This window comes from Pleurodeles waltl, chromosome 7 (genome assembly GCF_031143425.1).
Source record: "Pleurodeles waltl isolate 20211129_DDA chromosome 7, aPleWal1.hap1.20221129, whole genome shotgun sequence".
Classification (NCBI taxonomy): Eukaryota; Metazoa; Chordata; class Amphibia; order Caudata; family Salamandridae; genus Pleurodeles; species Pleurodeles waltl.
Window position 1 is genome coordinate 1,147,929,277 of NC_090446.1, and position 18,638 is coordinate 1,147,947,914.

At 44.0% G+C, this 18,638-nt stretch overlaps 1 protein-coding gene across 1 annotated transcript in view; it reads right to left on the minus strand.

The window, feature by feature from the left end:
- UBE2O (ubiquitin conjugating enzyme E2 O) overlaps window positions 1–18,638 on the minus strand; it is a 738,495-nt gene that overhangs the window by 600,962 nt on the left and 118,895 nt on the right. The window contains exons 2-4 of the mRNA XM_069200225.1: window positions 11,097–11,156; window positions 1,635–1,745; window positions 808–905 (exon numbers count right to left, since the gene is read on the minus strand). Coding sequence (XP_069056326.1) covers window positions 808–905; window positions 1,635–1,745; window positions 11,097–11,156 — 269 coding nt within the window. The remainder of the gene's footprint in view (window positions 1–807; window positions 906–1,634; window positions 1,746–11,096; window positions 11,157–18,638) is intronic.

Genomic DNA, 18,638 nt, shown 5'->3' on the forward strand with positions numbered 1-18,638 from the left:
AGCTGCTCCAAGTACAATTGCTTCTCATGTACCCTTTTCAACCACTCAATATATCAATTCATTGGGGCATGGCGATTTGCTCAGCAGACAAATTTTATTTACAAGTGAACGTTCTTGTTTCATGGTTTGGAATGAATTCCCTACATCATCCAACATTAATAAAGTGTTTGAAAGGTTACTTCGAATCAGTTGACTGAAAATTCCCATCTATTACAGGGGTTATGGCCCTTTTTGTTTAGTGACATGTTATGCATGCCGGCGCATCAATGATACCTTTTCACAGCTCACAAGGCTGAAACTCGTCATAAGGGCTATTGGAATCCGGTTCTACACAGACAATGCCACAGCACCTTGCAAAATGGTGGAGTAGCAAGGATCAAAGCGCACCATTCATTACAAAATTAGATAGCAGTAAACAGAAAAATTAAGTAGATTGTAAAAATAAATCCAGGAAATGAGTGCTCATGCTGCATCAACTCGTAGATACCACTATCCCAGGTACCATCACATTTTAAAAGACAGGCTTTTACTGTAGACAAGAGAGCTGGTTTGGTGGCTTTATGACTGTGGTCTTCAGGGACCAAAAGGGAACCAGACTGATCAGTGTAGTAACACTCTTAATTAGTGGAGAAAGGCAACAATGGAAGGACAATAGTGGGATGCAAGAATGGGGAATGTCAAACATTTTAAAACAATTATGCATTATTCGTGTTAGGGGCATAAGGCCAAACATGACCTGAAGAGACACAAAAAATTGCAGAATATGCACCTCTAGCAAGAGATGACAAAACAACAAATGCCTTGTACCTGGCTCCATTGGACAGCTTGAGAATGATCTGGGTCTTCAAATTGTAGACTTTCCCCAGCCAACAGTCATATGCTATGTAATCTCCATACATAAAGGGCTAAAAAAGAAAGATAGCACGTAAAATATGACAGTCAGTGCTCAAGGTACTCCTAATCCTAATCCTGGTTCTCTAGCCTTCTAAACTTGCATGGAACCCCTTTTTACAGGTTTCCAGCCTGAATACATCCTGTTAGAAAGCCACGCCTGTCACACTAAAGAGACTGTAGTTACAATATAGGAAGGAGATCTTGAATAGCAGGGTGCATGACACATGAGACTACAAGTTCCTAAACAAGTTCCCTCAGTTTGTTTTTCAACCTCATGGGAATGCATTTCAAAGCATCAGGACTTTACGATTCTACAGTCTTCATGCGCAAACTTTAAAATTTTGTGAATGTGAAGATGAAACCAATGTTGCCTCTAAATTCATGCGGCATTTGAGTCAATACAGAATAGCTATAACTTAGAAATTAATTATCAGTGTTCTTTACAATACTTTCTATGAGATCACTATTTACAGAAGTACACAATTTAATCCCTATCCCATTTAAAAGAAATCAATGTATAAGATTTTCGCACATCTGACAGCATTAAAAAAAACAAGTACATAGCAGACAATTCACGCAATCACGTGGCAACCCTCAATTGAGGAAATTATGAGATCAATTGCCCATCTTGTAGGGCATAGGGAATTCATCAAAGCAATCTCTGCTCAATTGATGTAGCCCCATTTGATGTTGACCCAATCTGCAACAGCTCCCCGGTCAGCAAAAGGAAAGGCTCTCACCCATATGTGTTGTAGATGCTTGCTGTTCACTGGATAGAAGACACAGTTTGTTCCCACCAGTTTTACTGCACAGTCGATGTTTGCATCAATCACAATTCCACATTGGCCGTCCTGGTAATATAAAAAAAAATAAGAATAACTAACAGGCACACAAATGCAGGTTCATAAGTGTTAGACAGTTAACAAGTTTTGAAACAAAAATTTTAAACAAGTAAAAACTAATGATTTTCAAATCAACAAATAAAGCAAGGAGCAATGTCAAACCATGTTACTTTGCAAAAATTGACTTGGCTGCATAATTTATTTGGCAGCTTGCAAGTATGTTCACCATCTCGATTTAGGTTTCAAGGGGAACAAAGAATAGAAGAGGACCACAGTGAGAGAAGATGCAAAATACGACTAATCCAGACAGTCTTTTCAGAACGAGAAGGGGTGTAATTAGATTCTGGTTAACTGTCTAATGCAGGAAACCTTGAAAAAAATATTTGAATCAACAGTCAAAGGCAATAAGTTGAATGTGCCAATTATACATGAATGAAAAGATGTGTCAGACTGTTTTAGAACTGATAAGTAAATAAAAGGGAAAAGTAGATATTTGCAGAGAACAAGAAGCGTGTCTTGTCTTTGAACAATGTGGTTGGACTCTAATCAGTCATTCCCTATTCTATTCGATTGTCAATGTTTAACCCTGTGATAATGTAGGAGGCATTATCAGGATGCAGCAAATCCACAACACCTGTGCCAAATTATTATTTAATGGAGCCTGAACGTTAGTTTCCGCAGGCAAAGAATGTTTAAAACAGAAGCCAAGGGGTGTGGCCTGGCAAGATGGCCACCTAGACAAGTTACTCCTGAGCTCTACCCTGCCCTGAACTGAAACCATCACAACTGCCTAAAAAGGACACTCCATCAACATGAAATATACATGAATGAGGATACGCAAATGGGTACAAAAAGCCCTGGATGTTTGGGAAAACAGCCACCTCCGGAAGGAAAACAAAGACACTTTATTATGGTAACACAACACTAAAATACTTATAAGCAGTCCCCCCCCCAACTGGAGGTGAGTACACACAACAGGTGTATAAATAAACACACACACACACACACACACAATAGCAATCAGAAATTAGCATAGAAACATGTACTGGCAAGAATTGTAGAAAATAGTGGGGGTCCTGGGAGGGCTAAACCATATACAAAGAAAGTGGAATGCGCAGTGAGGTCCCCCGCCCAAGGATATGGAGTTGTTAGAGGGGAGCTGCAAGAACTAGGAACCCCAAGAGGTGAGTACCTGAGTGACCCACAGCGACGAGGAGAGCAGGGGTAAGTACCTAGTCTCCCCAAAAGACTAACAGGAGGACTTGGAAAAAGTATTGTACAAGAACAGGACCAGACTAGAAGAAACCAAACGTGGATTCCAGTAGAAGATGACCAACAAAAGAAGGAGACTGAGTGCCGACCGGGGGTCCCTGAGCTGGTGCAAACTGGTTTATGCAAGGTGGGCACCAAATGTGCTTCTCAGAGCAAACCGGTGGCTTGGGAATGTTACCCCTCCCAACACTTTTGAAGGGAAAGGGTGTTGCGCCTCCCTCTCCCACAGGAAATCCTTTTTTCCGCCTTCCCCTGCCTAAGCTGATCATGCAGCAGGACGTCAGAAACCTGTCTGAGGGGTAGCAGCAGCACAGGCTGCCTGGAAAGCCCTAGAAGACTGGTAATACTGGGGGGGGTCCTCTAATAGTATGCCGTTTGGATGGATCCCTGAGTTCATGTTTGTGGGATGCCTATCGGTCTTTGCAATTACTCTTTTTACCCTATGAAATGTCCCCTCAGCTCTCCGGGCCACACTTATACTTCACCAGCCTGTTACACGGTCTTGTCTGTTCCACCCGTCTCCTCCTCACTGCCTCCTTCAGCGTCTGCACCCTGCTCTGCACGCCTGGTGAATCGCTCTTGATTAGGCCCCTCTCATTTAGTCAGACCCATGGCTGCAGGGTCCCCGTGAAGAAATATAATTTGTTCCCCTGTAGTACCTTTCATTTTTGCAGGGAAAACAAGTATTTTAAATTTAATTATCTGCACTTGAATTTAACCATCTCTGCTTCTGCGCCTGGAGAGTGTAATCTGGGAACAGCAATATATTTGCGTTTGATTTATAATTTGTTTCTTCTCACCTCCTACAGAATAACCTCTCTGTCCCTTTAATTAAGCAGTTTGAATTGTATTGTCCTTGTCAGCGACCCAGGAGTGGGTGGTGCCGCCAGCATTTGGCACCCTCTTTCGATTGATAAGAATTTATAGTCCCCATTGATTGAATTTCCGTAATTACCCATTCCTTCAAAAACAGTTCTACGCTCTCCCACTCCTTCTGCTCCAGCAAGCCGAAAATATTTATATTGTTGTGCCAAGAGAGCCCCTCTGCTCTGGTTTCTAGCGTTACTGTCCTGCTGTCAGATTTCATGGACATCAGCATAGTGGGTTTATCTTTCGCTATTTTTATATTTACTCTGCCTTTGCGGGGCACCACAGCATTTTGCCCTTAATGTCTTTCAACTACAAAGAGGTTGGTCCTGCGCACCAACAGTGCCTTGCAGTTGCCTTTCTTTTGCTGGGAATGTGCGCTGTGTACTTTGCCATCCACTATACTATGTTCATATGCAGTGCACTTTATAAGGTGGATTTACTGCTGTCTCCCCGCTGCCTCCCTGGAAGCTCAGCTACCTCAGCATGGACTTTGTTCTCTCAAGTGCTTTTTGTTATTGCACTCACTGCAGGCCAGGGTCTTCCAATCCTGCCTTACTATTGGCTTTCATTTGCTGCATTGTGAGAGCTTTGCTGTTTCCTGTAACACGCTTATCTACACTGCACTCTGTGGGAAGGCATTACATCAGTCCCTGCACCCCTACTCCCTCAGTGGCTCAGTTTCTGTGCACCGGCCTGTTCACGTAAGTGCAGATATTCTTGCATTCAACACGGGCCTAGGCCTTTCCTTTAATCGGACTCAGCTTGTGTCGTGGTCCTGGCTCGCCCACTGTGTAGTTTGCTGCATTCTGCTAATTAAAAACCTAGCAAGGCTTGGCGGTTCCACGAGTGTTGTTGTCCATCCATCCCTCCCTCTTCTCCTGCTTTGCCAGGCCCGGGTTCACTGTCACCGCTAGCGTTGCTCGAGTTCTCACTCGGACTCTCAGCAGTCATGGCTTCACTTCGCTCCGGCAGTGGTCATCTTGCTTCCTCGCTCGTCAGGAATGTAATGTTTCTCCACAACGTTTTCATCTTTACTTGAATAGTTTAAAAGTACTGGTAGCAAATTAGTTTAGCACAGTCCTTCCGGTTCACAGCAACACTAATTTATTTGATGGGTTGATTTCTAAATCGGATGTTGGTCCGGAACCACGGGGACGTATAGATATCTTCATAGCATAATGCCCAGCCAAACCCCCATAATTTACTTATATTAAAATATGGATTATAAAATATTTCCTAAATTAATAGTGAACCGGCTCTTCCTCTGTTGCGTGGGCTCATTCCTTCTGGTCAATCTGGGTATGTCCCTGGCGGAAATACATTCCCGAACACACGTAGGCTGTATCATCTAGTTAATAAACCTACTGCTTCGAGCTGCAGAGCCTAGGGTGGCAGCGGTGAACAAGGACACAGCATCTGGCACTTCACACTGAAGCTTTTTACAAGTGGTGATGGAAGAGATGAGTTCCAGATCAGAATTCAGAGTTGGAATCAGATGACTGCACAGCCGCCCAAAATCAAGGGTCCACAACAGCAGGATCATATAAGACCTGAGGGTGCAGAGGTTCAGTAGGGGATGGTAATTGCACCCACTGCTGTTTGTCCTTGCAGTTGAGCCTATGGCAACAAAACTCAGAAAAGAGCATGTTAGAGGAATTTCTATACAGACATCGTATTGCTTTAAACCAACAATGTTCTTTTATATCTGTGGGACCTGTGGCAGGCCACCTCATAAATATTCCGCTACTTAGATTATGCCCCAATCTAGGTTTAAGCCCAATAAGAACAAATCATGTATATTCCTGTTAAAGCCCCAGCCATCAGATATTGATGCAAATCTCCTTGTTCTCTCCGTACAGTGAAGCCTGCAATGCTTTAGATACTAAGGAATACATATATTTCATGAGGATCAGGAAACCATCGTGAGGAATCTTGGTAAAATATGGACGGCCACAAGGGACTCCATTTAATTTTGGAACAAATTACAGCATTCTGAAATGGGCAGGCTAGCCCTCTATAAAAAGGCTGTCCAACCTATTTTCTGTACTTTTTTGTAAACATGCCAGAGGCTTTGCCTGGCAGAATTTTTAAAGATCTTAAGGTGAACCTCTTGAACATAGTTTGGGAGGTGGCAAGAATAAGGCGCACTGCACAAATTAAATTGCCAGTCTCTGGAGGTGGGGTAGCTGCTACCGGTTCTGAAATCTAACACATAGTGGTTCAACTTCAGGGGTTTGCTGGGAAGCTTGCAGCTGCAAGAAACAATTGGTTTTTTTTGGGGTGGGAGGGGGGGGCCTTACGGCATTGGTGGTGATGGATTTGAGCACTAGAATACAGGCTTGCTGTAGATTACTAAGCGCAGCTAGGCACTGTTAAATAAATTATCTTTTTTTCACTAATACAAAAGAAGGCTATGCTCCTGAGCTTCTGATATAAACAGACCCTTACCTGGACATACTTGGTTCCACTTCTAGTTGAGGGAAATTAGACAGGCTAACATAACTACACTGGAGAATTTCATTGTCAGGAGATCGGATGGCGTTCTGCTGTGGAGTGTGTTACATACTGCAATTATGAGCCCTGAAGAAGTCAGTGAAGACGAAACGCGTTGGCTATGATGGATTAGATATTGTCATTGTGGATAAATAAAGAACTAAAAGTTTTCATAAGAACTCTATTGAATTATGTGATTTTTTAAGAAATTTGATAATTTTGTGGATATCAATGGACACTTCGATATGCTGGGTCTCCTTTTCAATGTTATAAGCCCATGGCTATTTGAGGTCTAGGGGGTTGGCCCTCACGACCCGTGCACGAAAAGTGTCATAAATGGCATATATATATAATAAAGGAAGAAGGTGCGGTTTCAATTCACCTTGATCCCCATTTTTTTTTTAGAACACTGGAGAATAAGTTCAACAAAACACACCACTCACATTTGAGGCACTGACAGGACACTGCTCTCAACAGGTCAGTACTTGATATAAGGAGCAGTGACAAGGCAAATAAAGACTTTGGCAACAGGGTGAGGCAGAAGCCACTCCACATACCACCTCACAAAATTTATTTACCCACGGTTGGGCCAGGAAATAAATTATGGCTCTGTGGTATAGTTTCATGCAACAATCAAAGTTTGTTATCTACCAAGTGAAGGCTCCCTGGAAGCAAAATGTAGGCAGAAGCTTGACACTCAAGGAATGGTCCAAGATAGTTGAGTATCTCTCATGGTTTAAATCAATTCAATTTAAAATATGATACACAGGGCATATCCAACCTCTCAGACTACATAAAAATATACCCCACACTATTGCATATGAATGCCAGGTGTCAACAGCCCAAAGCAGACATGGCTCATGTGTTCTGAAATTATCAGGAATTTGACGGTTTCTGGGAGGAGGTCCAGAGTTTGGTCCCAGGGGTGACAGGAAGAAACAGCGCTCACTCCCTCGAGGCTAATTCCCTTTGTCAGTACAACAGTGCAAGGGTGACTAAACTGGGTAAAAGATCTGCTGACATAACATGGTTGTAGGTGTAGGAGACGAACCCTCTGGGGTATGCTATTGCGAGGGTGGACAGGGGCACTTTGAGAGGAAGGGGACTGGCCATAATTTATAGGGACTGGCTGGTATGTTCCTTTGACCCTTTCTTTTCCTCGGCCACTGAAGGATTTGAGGTGGGGTACTTTAAGATCCAGCCCAACTGTTCAGTTACTGGCAAGACTACTTGTGCATCGCCCTCTAGGCTCCAAATTGCAACTCTTAACGAACTGGAATCAGGTGTTTGAAGCTTTCATTTCCTTAATAACTGTACTTCCCTAGGGGACTTGAATTTGTATTTGGAGAAGCAGGAGGACAATGATGTCTATGCCTTCTTGGATTTGTTGCATAGTTTTGGTCTTTCCCAATGAGTTGCTTTGACCACTTATATAGCCAGCCATATACTCAATGGTATTTTTTTCGAACCTTGAAGATCTGGTGGTGGAAGAGTGTATCAGCATGTGGAGTTATTTAAAGTATTTAAGAAGCTGGCAGACAAAGGGACCTAGGACAGAGCTATTAGTTTGAAAAAGTGGAGTAAATTCATGGGTTGTGAGTTTAGGGAGGCCTTTATTAAATTGCATTCCACTCTTCATGGCAAGTCGGAATCATTAGCAGAGTTTTTCCAATAAGTGTCTTTTGTCTGCTATTAACGAGTTCGTCCTGGCAGTACCCAAGAAGTATGGTAGGAGGATTACCTCAGTCCAGTGGATCTCGGAAGACCTGAAAAACCTCCAAAGGAAATGTTGCATACAAGAAAGGAGGTGGAGACTAACTATGCGATCCGACGGTAAGACTAAGCACAGGGAGCTACTGAAATCATATAGAAGGATGGTTAAGGATTCCAAATCTTCTTATTTTGTCTGAAAATTAAGATCTGCCATTAACACACCAAAATAATTATTTAGGTGAGGATTATTAATAACTTCTCCCCCTTCGATTCAACAAGCTCTGAAGAATTCCCAAGATTTTTGTAATAGGGTAACAGAGTTCTTCAGAGAAAAGAGCATGCCGATCTATGCAGCATTTCCAGTACAGGAGGATATTCTTTAGGCCCTTTCTATTGAAGTGGCCTTCTATAACTTGCCCTCTGATGCCTATTTAGCAATGTTTTCTCATCTTCCAGCAGCTAGAATTAAAACTCTTGCTGCAAGTCACCTCAGGATCACCGGATGATTCTTGTTCACTTAAGGTGCTTCAATTGGTTCCTGACCAATAGCTAGGTATTCAAGAGCCACCCAGGGACCCTCTGCTGATTCATAGGAGTTACAGAAACGAGCAGATGCTGAAGATGATAACCTGATTTTGTCGACGGGATAGAGGTGGAGGGAGATTACATCTTATGATGCAAGAATCACACTGTACAACGTATGAAGGCAACCCTTTTGTCACTGGATGCTGGAAAGACATTTGACTGCGTCATTTGTTGATATTTGAAAGAAACAACCAGAAAGCTAGGCCTATGGCAGGGGTTCTTGAAATGGGTCCTTGCTGGCTATCTTCATCCCAAGGAAAGCATTAAAGGTATGAAACCGAGATCCTTTGAGGTCACCATAGGAAACAAAAGAGGCGTGCTCCCTTTTACGGAGACTGTTTGCTCTTATATTAGAGACCTATGTAGAACATATATATGCAGTAACAAAAACATACAATGTATTAAAAGTGGTAAGGACAGCTACAAGATGACATGTTTGGGGATGACATCATGGTATGCCTTACTGACCTTTCAAACCAACTATCACCCTCAAAGGGGAAAATAATGTAGGTACCTGGGTGGTTTCAGGCTTTTAAATAAATGAAGCCAAGTCAGAAGTTATAGCACTGCAGGTCCCAAAAGACCAACTCAAAGAGTTGAATACTGACTTCACATCTACCAAATCAGTGTTCATTTACCTCCTAAGTGCATACAATAATGGCACGTAGGTATGCAGAAGTGGCATAGAGGAATTTATTGCTGCTTGGACAGGTTAGCTATAGTAAAAATGACAATCCCACACAGGAAACTGTTTCAGACCGCTGGTCTCCATATCCTGGCTCGGCTCCTCAAACAATTTCAGACAACAGACCACCAGTTAATCTTTGAAGATGGGGTGGTGCTGTGGACAGTGAAAGAAATCAAGGGTGCAGGTCAAATATTTATACCTGCTATCAACTAACTGCTGGAGCATTAGCATTGCCCAACTTGCATTTCTGGCCACAAAGATACAGTATCTGGTTGACTAGAGGGAGAAAAATGGAGACTGGAAGGCATTGTGCACCACAGATGAGCTCAATTATGGAGTGTCAAATGATTAGCAAAAAAGCACAGAAGCTGAAGCGTCTACTGTTCGCAATTCACCAGGTTAACACTTCACATCTGGGACAAAAGTAGCTGTTCCAAGGGCTTTACATTCCTATCCTCCTTCACACCCATTAGCACCACCCCTGACTTTCCTCTCGAGTTCACAACGTAGTTGTTAAATCTTCTGAGTAGCTGCAATCAGAAAGTGGCCTACATGAAAGAGAACAATTGTAGTACTAACATGTCCAATAATGGGTGTTCCAGCCCTTACCTACAACAGGAGCTTCAAAAGACCATACTGCCTTCAACAAGCGGATGCTGAAAGGAGACCAGAGTACATGCCTCATCTCTAATCATTGTAAAGGAATCATCTCAAACCATCCTGTAGATAAGACACGGGAACCGAAAACGTGGAAGAGGGACCTTGGACCAGGGATTATGAAGGGAGAATAGAAGGGGATTCATTACAGGTCACAAGTCCATAAACAATACAAGAGGGAGGGTTTAAATGTTCCCACGAGAGGAGAATCGAGGCCGATTTGCACATAGCTAGGTTTAACCTGAGGTGGCATGGTGAGCAAAAATAAATAAATACTGTACTGGGTACTGAGGCCCAGATTTATCAGTGGCTGAGATTAATTAATTCATTCATTCCAATCATTACTTTTTAGCATTTTTCCTTAATAGTTGATGCATCCCACTCATTCACAGCCAAACACAGCTACAGAACAGTGAGAAAAACTTTTTTTCTAATCCAGAGACAGTGAAAGACTTTAAGACAAAGACTACAGAACACAAGCTGACAAGTGAAATGACAGTTGAGGAAACATGAGGTCAAGGACTGATGAGATCGATCCAATTACTTACCCACACAAAGAGTAATGGTACAGAATCGGTTGAAAAACACTGTACTACTGCAAGGTAGAGCTGATCTACCATACAGTTTGTAGTGTGACATGCTTTTTTTATTGTGATCACTTAGCTCTCACCCACACTTTTGATGTGTGGAACGCTGTGGGCATGCATGACCGATGTGACATTATCTAACTGAGTATTTTGCATGCTCTCTTTGAAGGTATGATGATTCTGCTTAAATGGAAGGCAAACAGTCTCTAGGGTGTGCATTGTTTATTTTGTAAGAAGATGTAGTCTTTGTACATTTTAAGACTGAAACAAGGGCTGAATATGGTGGTATTTTGGAGTTCAGATACAAACGACAGCCTTAACCCCACCACTCAGGCTCTCAAACAATAAATATCACATGCAGAGCTATATATACTAACTCGTTCTCACAACCCAGTTTGCTGGGCAGGATGATGACCCAACTACTTACTGGAAGTCCCAGTCTCTGTTTACATACATGCAACTAAAATGAAAGACCAACAGTGGGCATTTACTTACATTTGAACTCATGCGTCTGACCACATCTCGAGGCACCACCGAGCGATCTTCCAGTTTCAACTACGGGGGTTGAAAAAACAAAAACAGTTTAATCCATAGTGTAAACTGTCACCCGGACAAGTGTGCAGATTATAAAATTTGGGGCAAAATATCAGTACTTAGGAGCTTTAAATATAGGGCTGCTTTGTCTACATTAGAGAGCTAAACCATCTACAACTTTCCAGGAACAAATGTGTGCCTTAAACCCATAAGTGCAGATAAAGAAAGAAAGATGTAAGTTAGTGCTAAACAAACAATTGAAGGCGGGGTGGGGCCTGACCGCCGACCAAGATGGCTGTGCTATCCTGAAGCTCCGGGGAGGCAGCCAGCCACGATGAGCTGTCCACCCCCACTCGGTCACTAACTTCTGCCACCAGGGGTCGCTCCCACACCGGCTGAGACAAGGATCCTGCTGGGGAGACGTGGGTGTCGGAGGGGTGTGCTGCCGGCCGATGTGGCCTGATGTGGTTCCCGGAGGCCCTACGGCGCAGAGGCCGGGGGCAAACCTGGGGACTGGGTCACATGCGGCTAGCAGATTTGCTAGGGAGCCGATGCCCTCCCTCCCCCTTATTTGCCAAGGAGGACCGACTGCCTGGGTGGTGCAGACCTCCTGCCTGCTCTCCTTGATCTGTTGAGTGCCACTGGCTCGTGCCATTGGCCATCGTTCCTGGCGGGCAGCCCAACAATCGAGCCTGGGTGCGGCCCATGAGGTATCTGGAGAAAGGCCCTGCTGTGATCTCCTTGGGCCCGGGCGCTGCGGAAATAATGGGTGAATTAAAAGTAGGCTTCAGGGCTGCAGACGCGCTTTGATGCCCTTACACTGCGGCTGGGTGGGATGTATGAGCGACTAGACGAGCACTCCACCAGACTTGGCGCAACTGAACAGCAGATACTGGACACTGCAGATGGCGCTGCAGCCATGTTCAAGATCGTGGAAAGAGTGGAGAAATTGTTAAGGAGTTGGCAGCAAAAAAATTGGATTTGGAGGCCTACTGGCACCGCAATAACATTCGGGTCACGGAGTGGCTGAGTCCACCAGCACTGGCTCCATGAGTATTTTCATCGAGCATCTGACAGAGCGGTTTGTTAGAGACTCATTAACTTTTTTTGCAGGGAGAAGGCACATAGATCCCTGGGCCCCAGTCACATTCCCGGGGCTCCTTCCCGCTCGATCACTTCTTAATTATTAAATTATCGGGACCGGGATGCTTCCTTTCTGGCCTGTGATAAGGGCCTGCTACAGTTTCTGGGAATGACTCTTGCTCTACCCGGCCTTCACTCCTATGGTCCAGGAGGTTAGACGCAAATATGCTGAAGTTAAGAACCTGTTACAGTGAGCTGGTTTGTGCTTAGGGATGCTCTACCCACACGTTTGCGCAAAAAAATGAATGGCAAGCAGGATGTCTAATACCCCAGCGGATGCAGCACTTTTCTGCAAGCAGCAGAGGCTTGATCACTCTGCAGCTGAGCGCCTCTACTCCAAGGACTTCCAGTGCGGCTCGCAAGTGGACTCGTGGGGTGCCTCCCTGGTGTGAGGCCTTCTCCCCATGCGCCACTGATGGCTCCCAGCTGCTGTAAACTATCCCCCCAAACCTCCCCTCCCCCCCCCAAATGGAGCTGCTCTAGACTCATACCTAAGGGCATTATAGGATTCCTTTGAACTGTTTTTTGCTCATCTTTAACAACTTCCGCTGGACTTGCAATGACGATTGATACTTCACTCTCCTTACATTTGGCGATACAAGTTTTCCCCTTGCTGGATCATTACTACTTCCCCATATTGTCTTCGCCTTGTTATTGTATTATTGAAGGTGTTTGGGACTTTGCTAGAAATATACTTTCTTTCTGGTCTGAGTGGGGGGGATGGGCGATGCTTTTGTAGTGTTTGATGTTTTTCTTGTTCTATCATGTGTGCACATATTGCAGCACAGCAGTAATTGGGCTCCATTTTCATTGATGCATTACTACACTGATGACGAACAGCTCAGCGGGCACCACTGCCCTTGATATCTCTTGCGCAACATGGAACATTAGGGGGCTGAACAATCCTAGGAAAGGCAAAACAAGTTCTCACTTATCTAAATAGGCATGTTATTAAGCTTGCCTTTCTGCAGGAAACTCACCTATCACATTCTGCGTCCTGCACCTTTGCCTCTCAATGAGGCAGGAATTGCTTCACACCCCTCCCCCCCACCCCAAATGTCCCTCCCCACTGCCCTCCCCCTCTCTCCCCTGACCCCCCCCTCCTCCCCCATAGCTCTTATTCCAGGGGGGTGCATTCTTTTCCCGTAAGAGCCTTCCTTTTGTGTGCCATGAATCACTGCATGACTCAGAGGGCCGATACATAATTGTTTGTGGCTCCTTGGTGGGCATATCCCTTCTCCTAGTTAACGTCTATGCACCAAACACGGACTCTCCTGAGTTTTTTCAGGGCCCGATGACAGTTTGAACGGCTCCAACCTGAACACATCCTATTGGGTGGGGACTTTAATCTTGCTCTCCTACCACAACTTGATACCACCAGTATTACTGCGATTACTAAACCCCATTTGACGCTGGTATTACACACACTTCTTGACCCATTTCAGCTTTCTGTTGAGTGGCGCACCCGCTACCCTGATGATACCGCCTATATTTTCTACTCCAGCCCACATAATGTATGGTCCCAGATTGATCACTGGTACAGAACCCCTGCAGTCTCCTTCTGATTCGCTGGGATTTCTCACCTTCTCCATACAATGTCATACCACTCACCGGTGGTTTTTACCCTACATATTCCGACCCAGACTCCACGGTTCCATGCATGGTGGTTCCTCTCTAATGCATTAATGGATGAGGTGTTCCGTTCTGAAGTCCGAGATGCTATACTGGAGTATTTTGCACTCAATGTGGGCATCAACCAAAAATATGGGATGCCTTTAAAGCTTAAGTCAAGAGGGTGTGCACTGTGAAGCATTCAGGAGTACTTCGAGCTATTAGGGGTGACCTTGCTCGAATAGAGCGATCTATAAACATTACATCAATGGGCCATATTGGCTTCTATCATCTCATCTCCTCTGTTGAGAGCCCTATTGATGCAGGACTTTCGTGAGGCCGCTGATCGGGAGGTGCTATAGCTTGGCAAATATGCCATGGCGAAGTGCTATGGGGAAGGAGAGTGGCCTGGTCGCACGGTTGCTACGCTCATACCAGCCCTCATAGGTCACCGTGCTCAAGAACGATGAACCCCTTTGTCCCATGCCATTACAGCTTCTGATAATGTGCATCTTATCTCCTGTCTTTAGCATTCTTCTCTGCAACTTAGACACACAGGACCCGAGAGGTCGAGGACCGTCTGGGAGAGAGATTTGGGGCTCTCCTTGCCAGACAAGATTTAGTATTGCTGCTGCGCACAGGTGAAATTAGTATCCAACAACTACCGTTATAAATGACTACGCTTCAAATTCCTACACATAAACGCCATCCCACTTGCTCTTTAGATTAGATCCTGCGAAATCCCATCTTTGCCTGATGTGTGGGGCTGAGCATGCTGACTTCGCACATTTAAAGTGGTCCGGTCCTGTCCTGATATTACTGCATACTGAGGTGCAGTCTACTCACCCCATGTATAATCGACCAGGAACTTACCCCTGATCCCCTTCATGCCCTGTTGAGATATGTGAAAATGTTGCCAAAAAGTATCAGATGCTTTGCAGCTCTGGTACTCCTGCTCACTAAACAGAGGATCGTCTTGCATTGGGGCAGTGCAGTCAGTCCCACGGAGGCGGTTTGGCTGTGTGATCTTATTTACTGCGATACTACGTGTAAACTATTTGCCTCTTTACAACCCCCGACTGCTCACCCGAAGGATATATGCCAACCTCTAAAGGCATATCTCCAAACTCTAGCATACCTCTCTCCAGTTACGGATGATAGACCCTCCCCCATCTCAGACTGTCACCCCCTCCTTGCCTAGTGATTTGACTCCAGTGCCCTGCGCTGTGCTTCTGTTCTGCAGATTGCCCATTTTTTTCCCCCTCAATGCATCTCCATTGTGCTGGTTTAATGTGACGGATTGTAACGTTGCGCCTTTGTTCCCAATGTATGCATTCACATGTTTGATGTGCTGTATCTGTTATGTTTCCGAAAATCTAAAACAATGGTTTAAAAATAAAAATAAAACTGAAATTTGAGGACAGGGAAGGACTGGCAAATAAATGTAGCTTATCAAAGGAACAAACAGTCATTAGCCTTCAGGCCTGCTGCAGACATTAGCAATTCAGAACAGGAAGAAGTTGCAAAAAGGTTCACAAGAAATACTTAAGAATGCCAAGTGCAACTGGATGCCAATAGATCACAGAAAAATATTGGGTGCTATAACCTCAGCACAGCAGGCTCTGCAGCGAAAAGGAGAGCAAGGCGCACAGTTACTAACTTGTATACAGGTTAGTTAAGTGCAAATGAGTTTTCTGTTGCAAGGCATACTGCAGCTTACCAAGAACATAAAGGGGCTTTGAGCCCGCCCATTACCTACCACTGGTTGGCTTTCCAAGTTACTCAATTGGCTGCTTCTTATTCATGTCCCACCTTGTCAATATTTTGTTTATTCATCCCTTGAAACACTGCCTCTTTAAAATCTGATTGGCTGGCATCGCAGCTTCCACTGCTTGTTTTCTAAGCACCACTTTTTTCTTTTGTGTGTAACACTCCTTTACAGTGCATGTGTTTTCGAACAGTCTCCCTCACTTAAGTCCATTCTCCTGTACACCATGCTACTCTATTGCTCAACTGCTTCTCTCTTCCATCTTGTGCTCGCCCTTACGCTTCGCCCCTCTGTTTCTGCCCACCCACGCCCTCTGTTTTGCTCTCACTCCTGGCTTCACCCTACTGCTTTTGTGTCACCTCTAGGCCACTTTCCCCAGTTAATTTTGTGTACCCTCACATGTTGCTTCAGCTCCCGCTGTACCCCCCCCGTGTTTCTTTGTGCATCCTCTCCATGTTGCTCTCACTTCCCTTACCCACCCTTACACAAAAAAAAAAGTAGTCTTTGAGTTTAGGATAGTTAAGCACACTGCAGTATGTAAGACCATCTACCCAAACATTTGCACAATACATTTATATAAAATTTGATATCTCACTAAGTAAGTTGCTCTGTAAAAATGCATGCCATTGCATAATCCTTCCACTAAAATGTTCTGTGCACAATTGGGTTTTTCCAGATTCCTCAATGAGAAGTCAACAACCATTACACGTCTTTAATAAGAAAGAGGACAAAATGCCAAGAGCTACAAAAGATGGGCTATTTAAGTGGAATGATGACTGCCATTATGGTAAACTGAATCATCCTCAGTTTAAGTCAACCAAGTAGCTCTCTCTCCTAGTTAAGTGTTTTGTATGAAGCATTGTAAATCTTTACAGCATCCAGAAGAATCCTGTCAGATGTTCTCCAATTGATATCCAATAAGGGGTTCTAAAAAAAGTTTTAAAATATTTTTTAAAAATGAGGAAACAGTTTACATTTGATCCACAGCCTGCCTGAAAACTAGTTTGGCTGTGCTCAGAAGCGTGGATTCTGGGAACTGCCCAGATAAGGACCCTAGATAAAAAGCACCTCTCTATGTTTTGGATATTTAAAACATTGTTGATAATGAGCTTTGCGATTGTCCATCGTAGGTTTCTGCTAGGATATAGTGGGGTGTCAGTTTTTGTAGATCCCTGCCCTTTTCCCCCCAATAGGCTTTGAGATGAAAAGGAGGACTTTAACTTGATATCTGTGTCCACTGGGAGGCAATGTAGGGCTGTAGAGACTGGTTTTATATACTAAAATGTTAACAATCATGTGGCCAAAACATGACTGAAAACGCAGTGTCTTTGCAGCCTGTCAATGAGATACTTTGGGAGACTAGCACAGACTATGCAGTTCACATGTACCCTCACCAGGGCTCTTGTTCAATCTACCCGAAGACTGGTGTGGAGGACATACAACAACTCTGAACTAAATAACCCTCTTGTTCCACAATTTCTGGGTGTTAAATGGTCTCATACCAAGGCTGAAAGGCAACTTGAAGTAAAGGAGTTCATTTTCATCTCCACTTTGGCACAAGAAGCAGTCTCATATAGTAGAAAAATTCAACGTACACTGAAGTTCTACTGCCATGCTCAAAAGGTTGTGCTAGGTGATACAGATATTAAACAACATATGATATGGAGGCATCAGGCAGTACTCCACATCATGGTGCACAATATCAATCTTGATAACCCACTGCAGAGATGGCATAAGTTTGACAGGATGGTATCAGAACCATTTCAGGGGAGACCTCTCAACTTGAGGTAGTAGTTGGGCCCAAAGCTGAAAGGTCACGTAGTATGAGAAGGGAGTTTCGGTTTTCATCTAGGGACAGTAGGAGATCCTCTACAACGTCAGCCAGGTCAGTATTAGTACCGCTTGCTTTGTGAATATTGTGCAAGATGTGGTAACAGAATTCAGAGACGTTCCAAAGGAGAAATGTCTTGTACAACAAAGCATTCCTGCAGACACCAAGCCCAATGTAAACGCATTATTTTCAAGCTTAGTCTTCACGATCTTGATTTGTGTGTGCAAATTTCAAATATTGTGTGCCTGACCTGAGGCTCTAAGCAGAGTCACATGTACCCCAATGCACAGGAAGCAAGAGGAGCTCTACATACAAAGAGAAGGTTGGTGTTAAGCAGAGTATTTGCTCATAAGATACAAGACTCAATCTGCAAGCCCAAATCCTACGTCAAATCTAGCTCTCCTTTGAAAGGTATTTTGAAAACATTTTCAACCCTGGGAAGAGGTGTGAGAGATGGATATGTAACAGTCACAACCAGAAGACGTGGTGTTACTTGAGGGTGCAGTCAGCTAATCAGATCAGGCTGCAACACCACTGCTCCATCTACAGCATCTGTCCCCCAACCTAGGAAATGCTCAGATTGTATTCTTTACCTCTGGCACTTTACAGCATTAAGTGGTCTTAAGCTTGCACTATATAAATCCTGCATACATAAATGTATTTTTCTGCAGGGCACATGTGAATAAAACTTTGCTCAGCAGGTCCTGTGGCTCGTTTATATCTTTTTAGGTCTCTAGTTTTTCAGTAATCCTGCTACGTTCTATAGAGCTCTGCCCAACAGCATCTGTCCCATGGGAAGACACCTCTCTTCATATTCTCTAACTAGCCATTCACATTCTCTAACTAGCCATTCCCGGAGTATGCACAAATAGGATGCCATATTATACTTTGATACATGTGTGAATGCCAACACTTCACAGACAACTGGAAGAAATCAGCATTTTCAGTTTCATCCTAGCACTACCGCATATCCATATAAATTTCAAGATTAGCTACGGCATTGCCTGCAGTTATGCTTTTGAATCAGGAACAGCGATCGAAGGAGGTGCAATATTCATTAGATTTTTCCTGCACAGTGCTTGAAATGCTCTTGTAAAACATTTATGCAGTGTCTATCTCATTTCCTTGCCTCTCACTGGTCAATGCCAAA